At 40.4% G+C, this 25,004-nt stretch overlaps 1 protein-coding gene across 1 annotated transcript in view; it reads left to right on the forward strand.

The window, feature by feature from the left end:
• The first annotated feature begins 3,237 nt into the window (after window positions 1–3,237).
• Window positions 3,238–25,004, forward strand: part of WARS2 (tryptophanyl tRNA synthetase 2, mitochondrial) — a 46,634-nt gene continuing 24,867 nt past the window's right edge. The window contains exon 1 of the mRNA XM_074153737.1: window positions 3,238–3,385. Within this exon, the coding sequence (XP_074009838.1) occupies window positions 3,332–3,385 (54 nt within the window). The 5' untranslated portion in view covers window positions 3,238–3,331. The remainder of the gene's footprint in view (window positions 3,386–25,004) is intronic.

Genomic DNA, 25,004 nt, shown 5'->3' on the forward strand with positions numbered 1-25,004 from the left:
AAGTCTCCCAATTCAAATCTAACAAGTGCTTTTGGAGAGCTGTCAGCTAATCCGCCCTTAGTCATTTAATGTGTGCTTCTCTAGTATGTTGAATTAGAATGCTCTGTGGTACTAAATCACAGGTATTACAAAAGTCTAAAAAGTATCACCTTTTACAGTTCTACTTATGAACTCAAATTCTAATAACCTTGAAAACTAACACTAATACTTTTGAAGTAATTCTAATAACCTTGAAAACTAACATTAATACATTTGAAGTAGTATTAACTATACCTTCATTCTTTAGTCTTTTATCACTGAATCCCACATAGCTCATCTTCATGAGTTTGCCTCAAACCAATGCCTGACTTACTGATTTATAATAGCATTATAATATTTACATTTAGTAGATGCTGAAAACTTTCTCCTTGTTAATTACATACTGGAAAAGAACTTGTTTTAAAAATATTTACAACTGAAAAAATGTCTTAACATTTCCTTATCACATTATCCCAATTTTCTTTAAAACTTTTTGAAGCTAATTTTATATTCCATTTGCTTCTTCAGCATCCACCGCTTCACCGCGTTAGTTTAAGACAGCTCTACCTGCTCCAAGTAGTCTCCAGGGGAGAACAGTTCTAGTTGTGAGACAAAGACAACTGTCATTCCCCACCCCCGGCATCAGAGGTGTCACCTGATGCTCCACTCAAAACATCTTCAGTCTCACGTTAGTGGAGCTGCCACAGGCTCTTGTCCAGTATTTTTTGGCCTTAGGACTGGAAAATCTCAAAAAATATCACCTGACTTTTCAATTTTTCAGCTTCTTCCTTGATGTCTCTTACAATTCAAGCAGCTTCATGTGATTTTTGCCTAGTTATATTCTCAAAAATGGATGACACATTTTTGCTGAAACATAACACTGAATGAAAATGTCAGACAAAGATAAACATTGCCCATAGAAGTTTTCAGATCAAATTATAAACAATATTTATAGTGATGATGCAAAAGATGAAAAAATTATACACACAATTTCTGGGTTCAAGTTAAAGTTCTTACTGCCTGTGCAAACTAGATTTTTTATAATTTGTATTATAGTAGAGTCTGGGGAACTAAATGAAGTTTAGGCTTCAATGTACTAAGCACTGTACATACACAGTTTTAAAATTTAAAAATTGTTATTAACCAATGCATCAAAGTGAAAATAAATAAACAGTTATTTAAAGTTACAGTGGTTTTAGCTAGGAGAATTACTTCCAGATTTTAGAGTTAGGAACATTCTACGGCAATATCCTCAGTGATGGGGTTTGGACTAATCTTGATAAGTACTGAGCTGGCTACTGGAAATAATCACCTGTACGCTGCGTAGTGCCACTGGTAAGAGACCCACAACTGCAGTTTCTTTGCTGATTTTGACTGGTTTGTTTTCCCAAATCCTGCAGTTGCAGATTCCCACAGTGACTGCCCCGGCTGTTTCAAGCTCTGCAGATGAGATGCAGTTCACATAACCTGAACACTGGTAACAAGCAAGTTGTGGCTTCCCAGCCTGGGAATTTAACTGGGTAGAAATTATCTGGGGAGAAACCTGGCACCTTTCCCAAAAGAGCCGTCAGGAAGGGTTGAGGTGCAACATCTTCAGGATGTTAAACCTCATTTATAGCTTTAGGGTTACTTTTTTTTTTTTTTTTTTTTTTTGGCTCTGTTACCTAGTGATCCAGGAACGACACAGGCAAGAAGAGTGGATTTGGGGATGCACAGTGCCAGAGGTGAAAGATGACGAGAACTGCTTTCACCTGGCATTCAGGGCAAAGCAGGGCAGAGAGAAGTTTTCAGGGTTTTCTGTGGATACTTAACTTTAGTTTGATGTGTAAAGAGGAGGTAGGCAGAGGTATCTTTGAGCAGGATCCCAGGCTGTGGATCTCTTGGCAAAAAAGTTGCTGTGGGCATGGTCAGGCAGCCAGAGGGAAGTAGGGGCCAGAGGTTATACAGGGGCAGGGGGAACAAGCTGCTGAGAAGGACAGTTTCTAGGCCAACCTGCCTATGAGGCTGGACCCATGAAAGGGTTCTTAATTTATGCTGTTCCTGTTGCCAGACTGGACTTCAGAGTAGTTCAACTATTGACAGCTGGAACAGAACACATCAGCTGGGCTGACGGCTTGGAACAGATCATGTATTTGCTGTGGACTAATGAGAAATATTCAAATTCCAAGCTGGAAATATGTTTGTCTCCAAGCTGGAGCAGTATATCTATGTGATATATATAAGCTTTACAATTTTCATGTTTAAGCGTTTGATAATGCAGCCATAGTTATTTGAAGATGTAATTTCTGTGTTTTCAGCTTTGTTTCACTGCAGTGCACAGTTCAACATTCTGATGGGTTGATCATGCTGGGGAAAAGTTCCTCTATACTTTTTGTTGTACGTATTTCTAGTGCTCAACTACAATATATAGGCATAACATATGTGGTTAAGAAGAAAGTAACATTTTGTTGGAGAGATTAGTTCTGTTTTGGGTATCTTGACTTTGAAGAGCTTATTTTCAAATCCCTTGATTTACTGTTCTTCAGTGGTCTCTCAGCTGCGGTTATAGAAAGTCATTTCATCAAGTCTGCTTCTTTGATAAGACACTCTGAAAAAATGGCAACTAGCAGGCACTCCAGGGAATTACTGATAAAATTCTGAGAAATCCAACCATGGCATAACCTGTCAGTAGGAAAATTCAATCTAAGGTGAGTCAGTCAGCTGTTGGTGTACGACCTGATCAAATATGAATTAGGTTTAGTCCTGTCAGCAAAGCTCTAGAAGTTGCTGCTATCAGCATAGGTGTTCAGCTGTATCTTGTATCTTACTAAATGAGGCCTCACGTTGTGTCAGTTAGTGAATTCTGTGGGTTAGCTGTTCCATCAGTATCTTCCACTCATAATCTCTCTGTAGTCTCACTGTTGAAAAGCCAAATCACTAAAGATCAGAAGCGGCCAGTGCTCGAATCCCAGCCTGTGCAGGCTTTCTTTTCTCCAATTCAGACCTCCGTGGGCAACCTGACCATGAGGTGGGACCCAGGAAAGTAAAGAGGGGGTGCGCTGGCGTTGGCACCGCGGCCGAGGCAGGACAGACGGGCCTCGGCACCACTAACGGCCGTGCCAACACCACCCGCGCGCTCCAACCGCCCTTCCCGCTGCCCGGCCGCCACGTGACCGCTCCTCTCCCGAAGGCCGCGCCCTCAAGCGGCCCCTCCGCGCGTGCGCATGCGTATTTAGGACGGCGGGCACGCCGCTGCTCAGCGCATGCGCCGATCCTTCCGGGCTTCTGCCCAGTTTCGTTCCCCCCCGCCCCCCCGCCTCTTCCCGCCTTTGCCATGGCGACACCGAGTGGCCTGATCCGGGCCCTGCACCGCGGGACCCTCGGCCAGGTAACCGGCTGGGACACTGCCCCCGTCCCGCGGGACGCGGGGTCCCCTCCCGGTCTGTCCGGTTGGGCCGGCCCAACCGCCAACCCGCCCTCCCCGTGCGGCGGGCCGGCTCCGCGCATGCGCGGTGAGTCGAGCCCGGCGGCGGCGGGGCTGGGCCGCGCCCGGCCGGGCGTTCTAAGTTCTTGCCGCTCCTCACGCCGTTGTTCTCTTGGCTGCGTTCCGTCCGCTTTCCAGCTGGTTGTTTCTGGCGCCTCTCAGCCGTAGGGGCTGCTCCTCCGCCCGTCACACGGGGGTTAGGGGCAGGGGAGAGAGGGAGGCCTGAGCCGGGAAGTGAGGTGCGGGGGCGCGGCGGCTGCTCCCGCCGCGGCTGCTCCCGCCGCGGCTGGTCGGTGTCCTGGCGGTCGTTCAAGCGCTGAGGTGCCACTGGACGTTACTTAGCGTCGGTCTTTACTTTTTCCGTAGAGCGTTATCTTCCTATTTTAACTGTGCCATTCTGTCTTCTCCAGCAGGAAAAAAAAAAAAAAACCAAACCACATAGGTGTCTGAACATACAGCCTCTAACACCTAACCATAGGTGTTCTGTGCCTTGGTACTTACAGAACTTAACGGTGGGGTTGTTAAATTAGTGCATTTGGGATTTTCACTGTAAGCATGAGGAACGGGAACTTGCTTCTCCCCTGGCTTCTATTACAGAATTGAAATAAAGGAGCAGTTGATTGCATTGATAGTATTTGGGAAGACACCTTAAGCAGTCAGCTAAATCAGGTAGGAATATATTCAGCGAGCATGTGTTTGTAGACAACCTCCTTCATGAAGTTTTCTGTCTTACCAATCTAAATTTTTATGTAGCTTGTAGTCTTGTTTTTAGAATGAGTTGAAGAATTATTTATTAAAACAGTCTGATGACAATAATACTAATGTTGCATCATTTTAGTGAATGTTTGTTTCCCTTAGCTGAACAATTGGCTTTTTCATGAAAATCACACTCGCATTCATATATCATTCAAATCCTGAATGGTATGCTATGTTTCTACAATGGTACACTTAATCCAGAATGGCTGTTGGGGTAGATGTGTCTCATCTTGCTTATGAGGAGAAATAGGATAATTAGAAGAGCAAAGATGACTTCCTCAGTGTTATCCATGCTGTCTGTGACCTTGCAGCAGCTGAATTCTATCTGTTGCCCACAACCACAGAGTTGTTATTCTGAGAATTTCAAGCTAAAACATACACTAATACACAAGAAGTTGGTGAATATAATAGTGAGTTGGGGTAAGCTACAAGTTGCAGGAATGTTTGAGCTATTTCAGAACTAGGATTTTCAAGATTAAACTTAAGAAATTAAGGCATATATCAGTTACTTATCAAGACAGCTAATAGCATGCAAATGACCTTGATTCTGCCCTTTCTATTGAGATAGTGTGGGAGGAAAAGAGGGAGAACCTGTTATAGCCTATGAAACTTTCATAATCGATATTTTACTTAGTATGCTTCCTACTAGTTGTTACTATGGAGCAGAGGTAAGGTTTTCGTGCTTATTTTTTTGTTTCAGAAGTCGTTTGTGTATAAGACTACTCTGAATTGTAACTGTACAGAAGTCCTAAACAGTCTTGAAATGGCATACTCAGTAAGCTTGTTAGGTGTTTCCATTCCTTTAGGTGCTTTGATTTCATTTCAGTTATGTGTACCTAAATGTTTCTAGGTTTTAACACTTAAAATCTGAAGTTACACTGTTCCTCTAGTACATTTGCCAAAGCAAACCACATGCAGATCTTGCAGAGATGCCTCAAACCACTCTGTGTTTTTTGAACAAGAACTGTGAAGTTCCTTGAAAAATATTGAAAAGCTTTGCATATGCTTATCTTTCCAGCTACTGATGGTGGCTCTTTGGGATCCATTCATTATCCTAGCAGGTACCATCCCCTGCCATCATTCCTCTAGCAAAGGATTCTGGTTTATCCTGCATCATAGAGAAATCTGCTCCAAGCAGACCTGGCTTTGTTAAATATTGATGTTCACTCCGACGTTAACTACTTTGCCACCTCTGAGTCACCCGTCAGATCAACATTACTCATCAGGTACTTTGTCACCTGGTTACTGTTACCTGATGTCCTTTAGATGTAATATGTCTAAAAATATACTTACTTCCTATTATTCTTTAAATGTTTTCATTTAAAAAACAGGAAGCCCAAAGTTAGTGTTGGTTATGTAACTTCATACTGCCCAACCCCAAATAACAGTAGTAATTTAAGTTGTTTCTTTGATTTTAAATTTGCAAGCCAATATGTTGTGGGCTTTTGTCACTTTCCTCTCTCACTTTAAATGCCCTCTTATGTCTGACTGGAAAGAATTGCACTGGAATTGAAGTGGTACTTCAGTGCTTCTTCAAAAGAATTGAAGAAAAAACTGGCTTCCTAATTTATGCTGTTCCTGTTGCCAGACTGGACTTCAGAGTAGTTCAACTATTAGGGCAGACAGCTTGGAACAGATCATGTATTTGCTGTGGACTAATGAGAAATATTCAAATTCCAAGCTGGAAATATGTTTGTCTCCAAGCTGGAGCAGTATATATATCTACTGGCACCCTTACAGTTTGATGTTTCAGCGTTTGATAATGCAGCCATAGTTATTTGAAGATGTAATTTCTGTGTTTTCAGCTTTGTTTCACTGCAGTGCACAGTTCAACATTCTGATGGGTTGATCATGCTGGGGAAAAGTTCCTCTATACTTTTTGTTGTACGTATTTCTAGTGCTCAACTACAATATATAGGCATAACATATGTGGTTAAGAAGAAAGTAACATTTTGTTGGAGAGATTAGTTCTGTTTTGGGTATCTTGACTTTGAAGAGCTTATTTTCAAATCCCTTGATTTACTGTTCTTCAGTGGTCTCTCAGCTGCGGTTATAGAAAGTCATTTCATCAAGTCTGCTTCTTTGATAAGACACTCTGAAAAAATGGCAACTAGCAGGCACTCCAGGGAATTACTGATAAAATTCTGAGAAATCCAACCATGGCATAACCTGTCAGTAGGAAAATTTAATCTAAGGTGAGTCAGTCAGCTGTTGGTGTACGACCTGATCAAATATGAATTAGGTTTAGTCCTGTCAGCAAAGCTCTAGAAGTTGTTGCTATCAGCATAGGTGTTCAGCTGTATCTTGTATCTTACTAAATGAGGCCTCACATTGTGTCAGTTAGTGAATTCTGTGGGTTAGCTGTTCCATCAGTATCTTCCACTCATAATCTCTCTGTAGTCTCACTGTTGAAAAGCCAAATCACTAAAGATCAGAAGCGGCCAGTGCTCGAATCCCAGCCTGTACAGGCTTTCTTTTCTCCAATTCAGACCTTCATTCCTAACGGTAACAGCTGATGATGAAAAAAATCTAAGTAAGTGAATGAAGTAAAGATACGGGACTGTTTGTGCTTTGGTGCTTAGGCATGAAAATCTTTTCTATCAGCAGTACTACTAATGCAGGTGAGTAAGTGCGGACTATGTTCAAGCTCTTGTCAAGGAATCTTTTTTTTTCCTCTACACCCCATAATGAACTTCCGATTTTTTCAGAGAGGAGCCTGGTCGGCATTGCACATAAACCCCTCAGACTCTCTGATCTACATAGCTCCTGTACATGGTATGTTTGAGATGTACCAGAATGTAGTTTACTACCTTCACTATTACCCCAGTGAAGTATAAGGACTTGATTATAGTCACATGCATCACTAGACTGCCTTTCCCAGCTCCTAGCTGGAGGTCTACTTTTAGATCTTATTTGCCTTCCTGAAGTCAGGAGTCTTGGCACCATTTTTCTTTTCTAGTAGCAAAGTAGTTATTGCTATTACAGTTATAGTAAGAATACTGTAACACCTATATTACTTTCCTTCCTGAGAGCATCTTTTAAAGAAAACATGAACCTCTTATTTTGCTGCCTTTTCTCCAACCCTGGTCTTCCCTCTTTGATAAGTAAGCTGTCCCTGCCCTTCACACATGACTTATTTTAATGGCTGTATTGTTGTTGCTAAGCTGTATGTTTTGAAGTCCTACAACCTTCATCTCTTGTCAGCTTTCACAGGAGTCTCATGCATTGGGAAGTGGATTCTCTTTTAGCTTTATGTGATACAGAATTGCATGTTCCAGCCACAAGGGTTGGTATTTTTTAATGCAAAATATTTTTATTTCCTCTTTGGTGCTAGAATTTGGTCATTTTTTTTCCTGGCACTCAAAAGTTGTATTTGCTGTAACGAAACTCAGGACAGTGTCTCTAGCAGGCACTGTTTGGGTCATACAAAGAGAAGATTGGTTTGAGTCCTATAGTCCCAAGGGTGTTTCTTCTACCTCTTGGTGAGTGCTGCACAGAAAATGTCTCTGATGAATGTTTAGTAAGCACCATTGCAAGTACAAGACCTTCAAATCCAAGGAATCTTAGCCAACATGTTGGTGATATTAGCAGCTCAAACAGGAATGTTCCTGTTTCTTTGCCTGAGTTAATATCTGAAAAAATGGCACAGGACAGATCTCTGTAGGTAGTTTCTCTAGCTTGCTTTACACTTTGTGACCAAAGGTGGTGCTAAAATCAAGACACATTTAATGTGTCTTCCTCTACTGTGACAGACTAATGGGTCTCAAGGCCAAAGTTAGATTAATCTGGCATGCTTTGCTCTTAACAAATTCATATTTGCTCTTGTTTTCCTCTAGTTATCTTCTAGGGAATTGCAAAAGATGTTTTTGTTCACTGAGAATTGATGCTAAGCAGACTACCTCCCAGACTGCTCCTCTTTTCCTGTATTTTGGGAGACAGGAATAACATTTGTCCTTTTTTGGTCATCTGATATTTTGCTAGGCCGCTGTGAACCTTAATGATTCTGGCCAGTATTCTCAGTACTTTAAAAAGAGATCTTCAGACTGGTTGGCTCTGAAGAAATTCGATTCATTTTTTGATGAAGTATTGTTCTTTCTGTATTCAGGCCACCTGATCACTCCATTGTTACTGAGCTAGTCATGTTAATGACTGGTCATGTTTTGTATTTTTTTATGAAGATGGCTGTGAAAAAGGCAGCTAGATAAAAATGGAAGTGGTTTTTTTGGAGACCATTAAAATGCTTTTTCTCAGATTGCAAATTTAATCTTGAGAACTTTTAGCTATATTTACCATATGGGTTCCAGAGAAAGGAAGAACTGAAATTACCAGGCCCTAATCCTTAAGGATTTCAAAGATTGTAGTTAAAACTATAGTGGGAGAGAGAGCTCAATTTTTGGTATCATTCAGGTGTGTTATGAATGAAATACAAACAATTTAAAATCATCCATGTTCCCATCTTGAATTTTTTCCTCTCACGTAGGGGTCACTTTGTTAACCATTAATTAAATGAATCCCCAGATAACGTGCAATAAGCTGCACACATACACAAGTTACTGCAGCAGGTCAACTTCAGAATCGCCGTCCAGGCAGTCATATACTGAGACTGATGGATGAGCAGCTTTTCAAGTGCTTGCCTTGGATTTATGCTTGTGACAGTACCCCAGTGTTGCATCTCTTTCTTCTAGAGAGCATGAAGGTTGGAGGTAGCAAAGTGCTTTTGACTGAGAAAAAAGCTGGAAATGCAAGTACCTGTTTGACAGCAACGACCCACGCTGTTTCCTAGTGTCCACTATGGGGTTGTTCAGTGTGTTGTAATCTACAGGACCTTTAGGAAAGATCTAAGTGACTTGAGAAATGCTTTCCAAATATGAGTAGCCTCTATAGGGATTCATGTGTAGAAATTGGTACCTTTTTTTTTTTGTTTAATTTCCTGTTTTCCTATTTTCCTGAACTTAAACATATTTTTTTTTTTTACTATTGTTGTTGGGTACAGGTACTAGAAGTTATTTAGTTAGCCAACACCTCCTGAAATCAGCTGGATTTAGCGACATGTTTCAGCCTTTGGATTAAATCTCTAGTATGTCCTATCCAGGTTGGAATGGAAGTCTTTCTTAATCAGTCATTTGTTTTTGTTTTAATCACTAAATATCTTATGTTTAATCCTCTAGGGAAACTGGCTTATTTTTAAGATAAAGCATTGGAGGTGTTATCTAAGCCAGAATGAAATCATTAATGTATCATTTTCAGAGCTGAAGGGAAGTTAGTATGCAGTGAGAATATACATTTCTTGGGTCATCACTGGATTTGGGAGAGTTTAGATTTCCACACAGAGTTACTAGACTTTCCAGTTGTAGAGAAGACTTCTCCTAATCTGCCTTGTTTAATGCCTTGTCTCTAGTGGATTTTGGCCACTGTTGTAGCTGCACAGGAGACAGCCCCCATTGTAGACAGAAATGAAGGATCTTTGAGGCGTGAATGGGTCCTATTCATTTCCATAATGGAGTTCTAACAATAAAGTCTGGCAAACATAGATTGTTTTAGCAGGAAACAGCCCTTTATTCCAGCATCTTGGCAGAGCTTGGGTAGAGTCCCACCATTCTTTCCCCCTCTGGCCCTTGCTTTCGGTTTCTTGGCTGAGCCTGTTTTTTCTCTTGAGATACTTCTGTTTTTATTAACTTGTTTTTGTACAGTGAGTTTAATGAAAGATGCTACTCTGGCAGTCCTGGATGTTGAACTTTTGTGTAAATTTCTCTGGTGCATTTGTTGGACAAACATACTGTGAATTGTATGGTCTGTAGTGGATCACCTCTGTCTCTAGACCGCAGACTAGGGGTCTTGTTTTAATGCTGTTTCATTGGCAGATAGAATTTCCATTTACTAATACAGCAAGTGCTATTCTAGACATTCAACAATTACTTTTTCCATGACACAAGCTGTGGTTTATGTTGGGACTCTAGGGTTAGATGAACAAACATTTTGTGGAGTTGACTCAAATTACAGTAGGATCAGAAGTTAGTGAAGAAAACCCCTAAACATTAAGTCAGTTAAGTCACCTTAGATCATATTTTCTGAGTTCTGCTGAGTTCGTAAGTAGCAAATTTAAATTGTTTTCCTTTTGGTTATTTGAGCCCTTGACTGGTAGTAACTGTAACAATACTATTCTTGGAGTCCCTAACTTAGACAAATCATGTAGCAGATTTTGTTGTTTTCTGTTGTATGGGCAAATCTATGTATTCACTAGGCAAGATTAAATAAATTTTTGCCCTCAGACATGTCCACCTTGAGAGTGCACTGAAGTTTTCTCTGCGAGGGAAAGGAAATGGGTATATATTTGTGTATACACACACTCATGAACATGAATATACAATGAAGTATACTTACTCTTTAATTTCCCTCATTCGTGTGCTGAAATGTGATGACTGCTTCCAGAAATGAAATGTCTGCTTTTACTTTTGAGTTCTTTGAATTATGCTAGGGATTGCTTGTACTTCTAGGAGCTTGCAGAACTAATGGAAAGGTGAAGTTTACCCAATTGCTTCAGTGATGTCTGCATGGTATCTGAATGAAGAATTAGTGTTGTGTGGAGGGAGCACTAATAGGGGTTTCCTCAATTTTCTTGGTGTTGCACATAGGTCACGTTATTAACTACTACCACAATGTTGATGTTATCTACATAACCAGGCAGATAGAACTCTGCTATGCTTCATTTGTATTTAGATGGCTTTCATTAACTGTACAGAGTAAGAACTTTTTTTTTTTTTTGAGATTACTTTGTAGATAAAGGGTTTGGAGCCTTGCAGTACACATTAGAAGTTGAATTAAGTGCTTCTCATTGATCTTTCAAAGTGGTGTAAGCCCATCTAGTTCACTCCAGTGGGTGTCAAATATTGTTAAGTTCCTGCGCAGAAAGGTCCCATGGTTGGGTAGTGATGTTTCCATTTTTGAGGCTCAGAGCTCCTGTATAACTATTCTAATTCTCAGAAGTATTCAGAAGCTAAAATGAGATGAAACTGTACACATATTCCCACTCTGATGGGTGGAGTATTTGTAGTTTAGAATCCTGTAAGTACAGTCTTCTCACTCTCATTTCTGGTCACATACACTCAGTGACAATCAGATATTATATCTTGGTCTTCATAGTGTTCTCATCACAATCTGGATGCTGAACTATTAACCTCATTTGGAAGGTTGTTGGCCAGCGTTCACAAACATCTTCACAACTTCCTAGGCTCGCTATCATCTCTTTTGCTTTTGCCAGGTGCATAGTTCTGACTTTGGAATCTGCCATGTTAGGTATGCCTTGGAAAAGATATAGCAACATTTCCATCTTAATAAAAGACTCCAAGCTTCCTGATGATCTCACTAAAGATTCATGTAGCAACTATTTCTGTCACTTGCTTTCACGCTTGTAGATACACTAATATCCCTGTCCTTTGGCAGCGAGACTGTTAAATGGCCTGTTTTGAGCTTATCCAACAGCAGGAACAGTTCTTTTCAGGGATTCTGCCTTAATCCTAGATCTCATTGGCATTCGCTTTTCTGCTTACCAGTATTCTTTTTCCATTAACAACAGCAAAGAAATATGGGGAGGTACAAACTTTTGATGACAGAACCATGTTACGCTACCTTTCCTAAATATAATCTTTTTATAGCCACACCAGAGTTTCTTTCAAAGTTGGTCTTTGACTTCTACTTGAATTGGGTTATCCATTTGCAAATATTTGTCTTGAAATCACATACTTGCCAAGATGTGGAAAGACTTTACTTAATAGGCATCCATAGGGTGCTTTCCGTTTGCATGGAAGAACAAAACAGTTTCAAACATTTCAAAGCCTCTTTGTTGCTTATGTAATCGGAATCAGGGGTCCAGCCCTCTGAATTCCTGAGCGAATCTCATTTTGCATCTCTGCTGGCAACAAATTAGTTTGTGTAATTGCTGCCACCAAGAATGAGTACATGTTCTGCTCTTCATATGCTTGCACTGTTTTGTTTTGGTTTTTTTTTTCTGGAAGATATCCACATTTGAGATCTTTGCAGAGTTAAAGCAATGTCAACACTTTGCATGTTCATCAAGCATTAAGCCAGGTCGTAACAGCCAAAGGTGCTGTCACTCCCTTCAGAGGGACATTTTTACAGTTGGCCGTGCAACATTGATTGTAAGTCTGTAGTAGAAGTCCTCAAAGAAAAATGGAATATTATACATCTCTGGGATACCTGCAGTACAAACAGTAGTTTCTTCTACACTGATGTACTCCAAAGGGTGTATCCAAATTGAGAGTTGGTAATATTCCAACTGTGGGCCAGTTGGAATAACACAGGTAAGTTAGCAAGGGAGAGCTCATCTTTAAAACAAAGTGGTGAGTGTCACACAACAAACTAGGGAACTTTTCATTTGATGTTTCTGGGCTCAAGGTGTGTAATAAGCAGGACTGTGGCTACAGTTTGTTATGACATGGGTCGCATGTGCTGTTACCATTCTAGTCTCACAGGTAATGTTCTATAAACTTCTATGTGCTTTATGTCTCAAACTTGATAACCCTTTATTGTACTGCTGCGAGTCCTTACCTGTATTGCTTTTGGTTTTACATTCCTTAGATGTTTGTGACCAAGGGGCAGACTTTTTTAAGCAGCATTTTATTGTGCTAGTGACTGAAGATACTGGTGCACATTACATATCACTCCTACAAGAACTTCATCTCATGAAAGCAAAGAATTTGCTCTGTATACAGAAAACTTCATCAGTGGTAAATTCAGTCTGCTTGTTCAACAGAAATACAGACACTATACTCATCCTATCTTCAACTCAACCTCAGATTAAATTCCTTAGGAAGGCAATATAGCTTTTATTGGCCATTTATTTTGGGGAGTCAGTGATTGTATCTAAATGGTGGCATCCAGTTGAGCTTCATGTGCTCCTGGACACAGGAACATGCCTTGGCTATATCCTCTTGGAGGCCAAGACCTGAGCACAGGTGAACCTCTCAGTCTTTATCCCCTTCATCCATTCCTTGTCCATTTTTTGTGCTTTCTGTGGAACAGCCCAGTCTGGTGATTTCATGACAAACCTGCACTGATAAAAACAGTTTAAATGTGGTCTATGAGTATTGTCTGTCTTCAGAAAAAGTTTTTTAAATTCTGTAGAAGTCCCTGATACAAGTATGATTATTATGTCTAAAATATTTAAATTGATAGAATTCTCTTCAGCATAGACATAGCTGCAGCATTTTCTTTGTGCATTTGTGCACTGTTGGAGAATTTACTGAGACTTCCACGTCCTAAGGCCTCTCAACAGCCATTAGGTGGTTTTAAAACTTTCCTTTTCACCTGAGATGAATTTCAGGCAGTGACCACAAGGTGAAAGTTTTTGAACAGCTGTGTTAATTTTGGCCCCATGTGAAATGAAGCCAACTTTTCCTCGCTACAGGAAATTGCCAAATAAAATAATGGAGAGGAAATGAGCTACTCTTTGAGTTTCTAGGACAATAGTCTGAAGAAACATAGTATTTCCAAACAAAAAATATTTTTTAAAAAACACCCCTCTAGATGTAAGTCGATAGTCTTTGTTTATATCCCATAGGGCAATCTTGGTAGCAAGCAGACTCCTTACTTGAACAAAATATATAAAAACTATAATAAACTCTCTTTCAGCTAGAGGTCAGAGAAGGAGCAAGAGTGATCGGATGTTTTTAAGAGATTTGGATACTACTGTGATCAAAAACATAAAATTTCTTTAATTTCTCCGGGAGGGAAGTATTTAGTTATGGGGGCATTCTTTAGCTTTTTGATTTGTTTTGCTTTAAGATTGTGATATTTTCAGTACTTAAAATTGTTTCATCTGTTAACCTAAAAGCAGATCAACATTTCATATATCAAATAACCTGTATTTATAATTTAAAAATATGATATGCTTTTCTTCATAATTTGACAGTAATGCCTGTATCATGTAGCAAAATGAGTGCTAATTCTTCACTTGTTGCTATCAGTTTTATTCTGTTGAAGCAGCGTGCGCTTCTGAAAGTAGATGTATACCAGTTTACAAGTATTCAGTGTTAACCTGTATTTCAAATCTCTCTCTGTCTCTCAACACGGAATAGTTTTCCAAAGCATGTCAGTATTCAGCTGCTACCTGTGAAAAGGCCTCAATTCTTAAATTTTGTTAAATGCAAGTAGAAAAAGTTGAATCTCAAAATGCCATGAGATCTAGCCACTCTAAACAGAACTTTAATTTCTCTTCCATCCTGTTTGGTCATCACTCTTTGACCTTCATCATGCCTCTATAAGATCATAGGCTCAGAGGACCGGAAGAGACCCAACTAGAGGTGATCTGGTGATTCCCCTGACCCAAAATAAAAATCTTTACATTTTTATCAACACATCTCATGTATATATTTTTTTTTTTAATAAAGAACCTCTCTAAGTACTATTCTGAAATGTTTTCTTTTTCTTACTGTTGGAAAGTTTTCTTTACATCTGGTCTGAATATTTCTTACCGCAACTTAAGCTCATTGTTTGCTACCCTATTAACCATGGTCCCAAAAGTCGTATGTAGAAGACTTCATATTTAAGGCATGTTTGCAGATGACACCAAGCTAGGTGGGAGTGTTGATCTGCTTGAGGGTCGGCAGGCTCTACAGAGGGACCTGGACGGGTTGGATCAATGGGCCAAGGCCAATGGGATGAGGTTTAATAAGGCCAAGTGCCGGGTCCTCCATTTCAGTCACAACAACCCCAGGCAACGCTACAGGCTTGGGGAAGAGTGGCTGGAAAGCTGCCCAGCAGAAAAAGACCTGGGTGTGTTGGTGGACAGCCAGCTTAACATGAGCCAGCAGTGTGCCCAGGTGGCCAAGAAGGCCAACAGCATCCTGGCCTGTATCAGGAATAGCGTGGCCAGCAGGAGTAGGGCAGTGATGGTGCCTCTGTACTGGGCACTGGTGAGGCCTCACCTCGAGTGCTGTGTTCAGTTCTGGGCCCCTCACTACAGGAAGGACATTGAGTTGCTGGAGCATGTCTAGAGGAGAGCCACCAAGCTGGTGCGGGGTCTAGAGAGCAAGTCATATGAGGAGAGGCTGAGGGAACTGGGCATGTTTAGTTTGGAGAAGAGGAGGCTGAGGGGAGACCTCATTGCCCTCTACAGCTACCTGAAAGGAGGTTGTAGAGAGGTGGGTGTTGGCCTCTTCTCCCAAGTGAATCATGACAGGACCAGAGGAAATGGTCTAAAGTTGCAGCAGGGGAGGTTTAGATTTGATATTAGGAAGAATTACTTTACTGAGAGAGTGGTCAGGCATTGGAACAGCCTGCCCAGGGAGGTGGTGGAGTCACCATCCCTGGAGGTATTTAAGGAATGTGTAGACATGGCACTTCAGGGCATGCTCTAATGCCCAAGACTGTTGGTTTGTGTCTGTTTGTGGGTGGGTGTGGTGTGGGGTTGTGGGTATTTGTTTTGGTTTGGTTTTGGTGTTGTGTTGTTGTTTGTGTGTTTTTTGGGTTTTTTTTTGGTTTTGTTTTGTTGAGTTTTTTTTGTTGGTTGGACTCGATGATCTCAAAGGTCCCTTCCAACCAAGAAAATTCTGTGATTCTGTGATTTAAGACCTTGTCTCTCCACAGTCTTCCTTCCACTGGACTAAAACTCAGTTATTTCAGGCTTTCGTCTGTAGTCTTATTTGTGAGGTCTCTCATTTAAAGGAGGCTGAGGGGAGACCTTGTCACTCACTACAACTACCTGAAAGGAGGCTGTAGAGAGTTGGGGGTCAGTCTCTTCTTCCAAGTAACAAATGATAGGACAAGAGGAGATGGCCTCAAGTTGCACCAGGGGAGGTCTAGATTGGATATTAGGAAAAACTTCTTCACTGAAAGGTTTACCAAACATTGAAACAGCCTGCCTAGGGAAGTGGTGGAATCTCCATCACTGGAGTTATTTAAAGGACAGGTGGACGTGGTGCTTAGAGACATGGTTTAGTGATGGTTTTGTCAGTGTTAGGTTGATGGCTGGACGTGATGATCTGAAAGGCCTTTTCCTACCTAGACAATTCTATGATTCATTGGACTTGACTGTACTTTTATCTCTTTCTACCACTGTTTTGAAACACAGGACCTAAATCATATCCCTGTGCTCCAGCTTGAAGTCATCCTCATCCTGAGTAAGATGAGTAAATTGTTTTGTGTCTTCTGGATTTTAGTCATATTCATATATTCCTGTGCAACTTTTTCTGTATTTTATAAAAGTGGTGGTTTTGCAGAAGCATGGTATTGATTCATACTCACCTTCTAACATAGTAAAAAGCCCAGATCCTGTTCTGCGATTTTTGCCTTGACAGGTGTTCTCCTTTGTATTTGTGCAGTTGAGTGGCCCTTTCTGTATAGATACATGTATTTTTACCTGGTAAATAGCATCCTGTTTCAGACCATTTCTTCGCTTTGTCAGTATCGTTTTGAACCTTTATCATCCTTCCACCTTTGTGTCATCTGCAGATTTTAAATACTCTTTATTTCAGCATCCAGATAACTAATGAAGGTATTAAAATATTAAATAATACTGGACCCAAGAGAAAACCCTGTAAAACTGTATTTTGTGTATCTTTCCACTATCAGTTTAAGCCATCGATAATGTAATTTTGTGGGGTTTTTTTCTGTTCCACAGCATATATTATGTTCTAGGTGCTATTTCACTAGCTTGTGGCAAACTGAGATAATATTGGAACTTAATGAAAATCAGGATATAACATTTTGTACTTCTCCATTCTAGCATCTCTTGTGGTACAGAAGGTTATTAGAGTGATCTGACATCATTAGTTCTCGAGAAATACTGCTGTCTGCTGTTTATAGCTGTCATTTCTTCAGAGTTCTTTATCTGTTCCTGTATTTTTCCAAGAACTGAAGTTAAGCTGACTGATACAGAGTAACTCCACTTAAGTGAGGAGTGAAGCATGAGGTTTTCTGCTCGCTCCCTGGTCTGCTGCTGCTGTGCCAGTGTGCTCTGCCAGCCCGTGGGGCTGCAGCTGGATCAGAAGGAAGGCAGACCTCGTGGGTGCTTCAAAGAACTGTTTCCAGAAGGCATCTGTGCCCTCAAATTTTAATTGTTTGGTTGCTGCTGGTTCAGCCGCATTATTCAATGAACTAGTAAAATAGTTTTTCTATGGATTTCTATGTGTCTTAGGGGTGTCTCTGTTCCCTTTCCTTTTCCTTGTGCCACCTTCTCAATGCCTACAGTACTGTAACTATCAAATTTTCGGCCTTGAGCATTGTGTGTGTCATCTAATGGATTTAGAAATAGCACATATTAAACTGGCCTGACCTTCATGGCTTGTCCAGCTGGGAAGAATGTTCCTGCTGACGGTTCAGCATGCTTAGCTGCTGCTGCAGCCTCCTGTCAGTGGGGCACTAATTTGGTTTACATCTTAGCACCTTACTTGTGTGGTAGTTGTAAGAACATAGTGTTATCAAGTCCTTTACCCTTTCACTGAGTCTGGGTGAAATGGGCTGATAGGGCTTGCAGTTAATGTCTGTGGTTAGGTAGTTTGACTGAAGGAGCTTTATGCCTTAGCTTTTAAAAAACAGGAAGTAAATGGTTTGAGAATAGTTAATGCAGGAACTATTATAAAAAACGCTGCCTGTCTTGGACCATTTGAAACCATTAACTGCAGCTCTGTGTATGTCTTTGAAAACCAGGAGGTGCAGAAGTAGCATGTGTGTTAGCCTCTTTGGGGTATGTCTCAGCTTTGAACAGATGCCACAGCATGCTGTCCTTCCAGTTGATGCGGAAAACTGTAGGGAGCGCAGAACACAAAAAATAAGACTATCAGGCTGCCTCCTTGCTAAGGAAGACATCATGGTTTAGAATAAGATTGGTGACCGCCGTTGGCTGCATGCAGACCCGGTGCTTGGTTCCTTCACCAACTGTGCACAAACCCTTTCTGCTCTGTCAGATGTTATTAGCACTTCTTGTCCTAGGACCTCTGCAGAATACTTGAGGCAGCTCTTTTGTTTTGTAGACTTAAAAGTCCCCTAGCCAGAGTTTGTATAACGTCTTTCACTGAGCAGGGAGGGAAGGGTCCATGGCTGCCTCGGGTCCAGTGGTACTTTCTGTTGTATGGCAGTGTGAACTGCGGCAACCTGCTGTAGGTAATCCTTGCATCTGTCAATACAGCTGTCACTAGCACATTGAGTGGCATGTGGAGCTCATAAAGGCAAATGGGAGAATACATTTGCAGGATGCAGTGTACTTTAAAGGATCCATTTGCTTAGTCATCTTTAACAAGGCAGCATGAGAGGGCAGCCTAACCCAAACTCAGTTATACTGTATACTTTTGCTAGCCCTAGAGGGCAGAGTTAAATTTATAGGGTGGGGTTAGTATGTGCTATAAATGTTCCCTTTAAATGTGTTTCTCATTTTAAATATAAATATTAAAATCTTACTTAAGTTTAAATATAAATGCATTTGACATTCAAGAAAGGGGTACCAGGCAGTGCTGTTTAAATCTTAATTTAGTTCCATTTCTGAGCAACAAGTTAATCCTTTCTCAGAAGCTATTTATCTGAAAACTTGCTCTGGTCTAAATATGTTTCTTTCTAATTTAATGCTAGGTCTTTCATCCCTATTTTTAAGAATTAAGCATGATAAAATAGCATTTGCACCAGATGAATTTGGTGTATTGAATTACCAGATCAAGATAAACACGTTTTAAAAGTTTCTACAGCAAGTTTGTGGAGAAGTAATTGCTGAAAAAGCAATAAATGAAGCGAAGTCTGTAGTACATAGACTGCTTCCAAGCTTCCCTTTTCCTTCAATTTTTTTTCTGTCTCTAATAACATTAACACTTAAATTGTCCCAATTAGGCTTTAAAATTTATGCTTTAGCTAGTAAAATCTGACTCGTCTGGTTTCCCTTCATTTTGCTGCTTAATAGCTGTCTGAAGACAGGTTTTGCTAAGCCAAGATTAACAGGCGAACATATCATTTTAGCAATGAGAGCTTTGAAGTTGCAAAGTATTAACAAGGGAAATAAAAAAAGTCATAGATGCAAAAGATGCAGTAGTTGGGGACTTCTGTCAGCTAAAGAATTTCTTTTGTCTGAGGTTGAAGCAAGTTTTTGGGTTGTTTTCTTCTTTCCTTTTGGATCTGTGTTGGGAGGAGCCTCATGTTTGATATTTCAAATTTTCCAATATGTGTGTTTTACTCATGTCTGTGTTTACTTACTGCTGCTCTTTCTTCCCTTTGACTTTCACATTTTCTTTTCCTCTGGCAAATTTGAGCTTGTTTCAGTTTGGGACAACTAGGGCTAAATGAACCACCACGGATAAAATTATAACAAGAAGAGCAAAGTCTGTGAATGATCCTTTGCTGTTTCCTGAGTCGTTCCAGTCTCATTAATCAGCGCTGGTGCTGTGGAGGCTGTGTGGTGTGTTATGTCGCCAGCACAGCAGCTTCTCCATCCCTTTCCCCCACCCCCTGCGTGCCTACACAGTGGGGAAAACTAGAGAGGGAAGCCATCAATCTTCCCTGTCATAGATGTCAGCAGTGATTCTCCTGTCGGCTTCCTGCTCTCTCCATCGTGCCCACCACCTGTGTTTAGAATTAGCTCTGATGCTGCAGATCTCACTCAGCTCTTCACCTGTTCTTCCCCAGCTAAACAGCTATTAAAATAAAGCAGAATGGCTAAATGCTATTGCATGTGAATAGTAACCACCGCTGTGGGTTGCAGGGTGATTTCTGTTGCAGCTGCTATTGTAACGCTCATCACTTTCTGTAACAGTGGTTTTTTTTAGTTCTGAAATCTCTTGCTTGTGTTTCAGCCCAAAAGTGAGCTTGTAAGTCTTCATTTAATATAAAGATGGAAATATTTATTAGATACATTATAGATAGAGACATAAGCCTGTCTCCCATCAGTTAGCTTGCTTGGATAGCTTTATGAACAAAGTCTAAAGAAATTAATTAGTCTGAAGCCTTGTCCTTACCTTCAGTTACTCAAAGAATGCAATTAGAAAAAGACTCTTGGAGACTTGATTTATATACCTCTATATCTGGCTAGTAGGGGTCTTGAAAATGTGAGTGTCTGTCTCCCCCATCACTGCGTAGGTTGAGAAACTGAGATGTACTGCCTCTGTACTTCTAGGGCAGGATTAATGTCATCATTTTGTGGTCTGTTGTGTTAAATAATAGGTCTAAAACAGACTCTAACCAGCCCAACTTTTATGTATAATTTTATATAATTGCATAAACGTTTTCCTATGCAGTTCTGAGAACTGTCTGTCTTATGGCAGCTTTCTCCTACGTCTTTGACTGGATGCTAGCTTTTTCTGTTTTTAAAACCCACAAAGAGATGGAAGTGTTTGTAAGGCGTAAGGTTTCCATATAATTGTAGCTTGTCTGCTGTCATTTCAAGTGTATGATGGCAATATTTATGTGGAGTTATCGAGAGGCTTTGCAAACTTAAGTCCTGTGAATGCTTTCCCTTGATTTTATTTGTGTAACTCTTTTGGGAAGTGGAGGAACTGCATTATGACTGATTTTACTACATATTTGAGAAGCAGTTTTCTGTTGACTGTGCCAGGCAAATCAGATAAATCTTGTATTCAGCCGTCACAGAATTCATAAAGCTAAACATGAAAGATATAGTCAGGATACTAAGAATTGGCTAGTGACATGGGATGTTTTGATATGCGTGGATCTTTTCAGTGTGGATTCTCAGCACTTTCAGAGACCTGAATTGGTTTCTTCTTTTGAATGAACGCAATTTGAGGCTTCCCAAATCACTAGTTACCTCTCCAAATAACTGTGTTTTGTATCCATGGTTTGTGTTTCAGTATGAAGAGAGTTTCATGCCTGAGTTTGCCTGGCACTTATCCCGTTCAATTTAAAAACAATAACAACAAAAAAATCTTCCTGGTGAAGTCTTAAAAATCTTTAAAAAATAAAATGAAAAAGGGAAACTTTCTGTAATTTTTAAGGAGGCAGAGGTGGCTTCTTATACTAATAAACATAGGGAGATTTACCATTTTAAATGTTGCAGATGTGGTGCTGAGCTCAGGGAAGGAGATCTGTAACTTTAAGGTCAGTGACACAATGAAGTGCTTTCTACAATGGGGTTGTCTTTTCCTTTCCACTTGATTTTTAGCTTGAAAAACCAATTCTAGATTATGGTTAGGTGTACACGTCCGTGCTTGTTTTAAAAGGAATCTTGAACTCTTACTTTTGAGACTCTCTAAGAAAGACATGTTTTCACAGATTTTTGTAAAGTAACTATTAATATTTTAATTTCAGTTTTTAAGCGTGTATAAGTTTTGCCTGGGTAGATAATCAGCTTCTTTAAAGATATCTTGTAGCCATTGTGTTGTTTAGATATTAGAGTAATATGTACTCAAATTGTACAGATGTCTAAATTAGAGATTATTAACAAAGTAAATTTGAGTCAGCTGAAATTCATGCAATGTAATAGAGAAACTTTATTGTTAAAGTTTTTCTACAGCTGCAGATGGTTTAAGGAGCATATGGCATCCTGCTCTGGAGGTTGCAAAAAAGCTTTTAAACACAATTGGAAATGCATTATGTATAGCTACCAGCACCCAAAGAACTGCATAGCTGCTTTTAGGGTTTAGTGCTGCTGGGTTGCAGAAGAACTTGGAAGCTTCTCTGTGTGCTTTTTAACAGACAAGAAAGTCCTGTGTGTGCTTTCTGAGGTGAACATTTTAGCCCCTAAAATTGATTGTCCTTCTTCTCAGGGTTTCCTGTAGATAGTGAAAGGTGGTGTTTTCTGACACAGAATGGCTGACCATGTTTAGTATGTGAAAATAGTTTGGCTCACTAAGGGCAAAAACCAAACTGAAACTTGATGTAAGGTAGCTGTATTTTTTGAGTCCTTCCTTCTTCAAAGAATTTTTGCTTTGCTAGATTGTTGTGAGTGTACATTTTAGGTAGTTTTCATGTTTCTTTTAAAGATTTGATGGTCTTCAAAGAGGTGAGATTCAGTGGTCTTCAAGTCAGTCTGCCCATGTCATTAACAATATGAGAAAGTTGGGTGTTAAACATACATTTCCCTATACAACTGAACAGCATCAAGTTGACTTTAATAATCTCCTTCCATAAAATTCTTTCAATTAGGCAAGCATGCTGTTAACATCTCCTTTCCTTTAAAAATAAAGCTGTTTGTGATGGTCTTTAGGAGACATGCAGATAGGATTTCCTTAACTCCGGCAACTTAGATGTGTTCTCCAGTTCTGGCACACTTGCCTCATGGGCAGGGAATGAGTGTGGTTTTGACTGCACTGAATTGAAGTCTTGACAATTGTAGCTCTCCTTACTACAGGTGTGGCTTATGATAAAAGCTTTGCTTGGGTCCAAGAGAGCAGCATTGGATTTTGGAAGCTATTGTCTTTTCCAGTATACTGGTTTGCACTGAAAATGAATGTGGCCATACTGCGGGGTGTTGCGGCCAGACTTTAGCCATTCTTGCTCTGAGACAAGAATGTAATGCTTATTCCTGATTATTTGAGAGCGTTTGGATGTTGACAGTTTTCCAGTATAAGGAGCAGCAGTTCTTCATCTCATCATGAAAAGGGAGGTTTGGTAAGAGAACACCTGAACCTTAATGGGTTTTGTGCCCAGCTTCATTTAGAAATGTTGCTGAGAAATGCACTGTGGTGTTTGGAATTGCCACACAGAAGTCTTATTGAGAGAAGCAAATAATAGATGTTAAAACATCTGTCAGATTCCACACTCTTTACAGGAGTGAAGATTAACATGCAGTACTACTGCTGTAGGTGCACACACCACACAGAGTTAAACATACGAATAGCAGGCTCACACTGTGCTTACTACAGATGTCTGAATGAGTGAGTGCCTGTGGGCTGGAGCTGCATGTCTTGTGGCTTTCACTCCGCTCCACTGGGAAGTCTTCACTCCTTTTGTTTTCATCCTTTTCCAACACCAGTACTTTCGAGCACACAGCTCCCATCCCCTGACCTAACAGCTTCATTGAAGTGCATTCCAGCCCCATGATTTCATGGTACCAGGCAGAACTCCCCTGCCACGCTGCTATGCTGCCCGCTGCTTCTCACGGAGTGAACAAACAGGGAACATAAACTCTCTCCAAAGGAGCAATGTTCTCTGTATATTTTTAGTGCTAGAAATCCAAGATTCATTTAAGGGTGTTCTGTATGGTCTTTTTTTAATATAGACTTCTGCTAACACAATGGAATATTTCATACCACCCTATTTGCTGTAACATCTCATGCTTTATGTTGTTAAATGGAATCAAAGGAGTTAAAGATGAAAGACTCCTGGTCAACTGGTCCCTCAGCTGGGAGCCTGTGTGGGTTTGTTCTTTGTAATGTATTTGCTAGTGCTTTACCTAGGTCCAGCCTAGCTCAGTTTTCATTATTGGATTTACTTGTTTCTGCAAATTCCATACTTAGGTTAAGTAATTGCTGAGCTTAGACTCAGTATAATACTGCTACTGTTTGTTTCACGTGTTTAACTTGATATTTATTGCCCGTATACTGAACAAGCCTTTTATAAGTAGTTGTTTACCATTTGAATGTACAAGGACTGTTAAAGAGACAGAGAACTTTATCTCTTTATGAAACTGTTTACATTTTACATTGTATTTGGGGGTTTTCTTTCCAACATGTAGTGTGTCACCAGATGCTAACTTATGTAGTGTTACAATAAACCTATCTTCAGTTAGCCCATTGTTACCTTTCAAATATTTGGAGTTAGTGCAGAATTTGAATGCATAGTGTAACACTGATATCTTGTATGTTCTTGGTGAAAAATGTTCTCAAACTACCTACTTAAATGTCTCTGTTGCATTTGTACCATCTATTTGAGTATATGATTCTCAAATTAGCGAACGGAATTTTGCCAATACCTCAAATATGTTCATAGTGACAATCTACAGTGATCTGACAAGGGGAAAAGGCGGGTAATGTACATGTTGTGGGAAACCTATGAATCAGGGGCTGACGCTGCAAGGGAATGGAGTCTGTGTGACTTGGGGACTGACAAGGTTTGTAGGCAGAACTGTTCTCCACAGGCTCAAGGTGCCATTTCTGCTTGGGTCAAGGACGCGAGCTGATCTGTGCTGACTGCACAAAGATTCCCGCTTTCTGGTATAGCAGACAGTTACCCCAGCGGGTAGAGCTGTTTCTGCACTGAAGTAGCACTAGCCTCAGGGTCCCAGGGAAAAGAAGCAGTAACATCAGGAGACATCTCAGGTGATGCTGTCTTTATCTAGCCTGCAGTTGAAAGATGTGTGAGTTTCTGCACTGTGCTTTAACATGGTCATCCTAAAATACTTTATTTGATGCACATCCATGTGGATGTGGATTTCTAGAACATCATAAAGTTTCTTAGCTATTCTAGCAGTGTAGGTGGGAAACATATAAAATCACTGGAGTCAAGGCAGTAATAACTTCCTTACCATGTGGCATACATTGTGCCTCCTTACTGTCTGTATATACCATGCAAGAGCTCTTCTTGGGAAATAGGGCGTAGGGAAGCACAAGTGGAGGAAGAAAAGAGTACAGGGACTTGTAAGGGATTAAACTATCTGATAAGAAAATGGAGAGTAGGACTATAAGAAGCTGTAGCCTGTGTAGAAAAGTGTGGTTAAACAGGCTTATAAATGGGTGGTGGAAAGCAGAAAGCACTGTGTGGAGAAATAATTGTGGGAAGGAGCATCAGGATTTGAACTGAGTGAGGAGGGTCAGGAAGATGAGAAGAGGAAATGTGCTCTGACAAACAATCAGCTGTTCTGGGATCCCTGTAGGGGCAG

The sequence above is a fragment of the Numenius arquata genome, chromosome 1 (genome assembly GCF_964106895.1).
Source record: "Numenius arquata chromosome 1, bNumArq3.hap1.1, whole genome shotgun sequence".
Classification (NCBI taxonomy): domain Eukaryota; kingdom Metazoa; phylum Chordata; class Aves; order Charadriiformes; family Scolopacidae; genus Numenius; species Numenius arquata.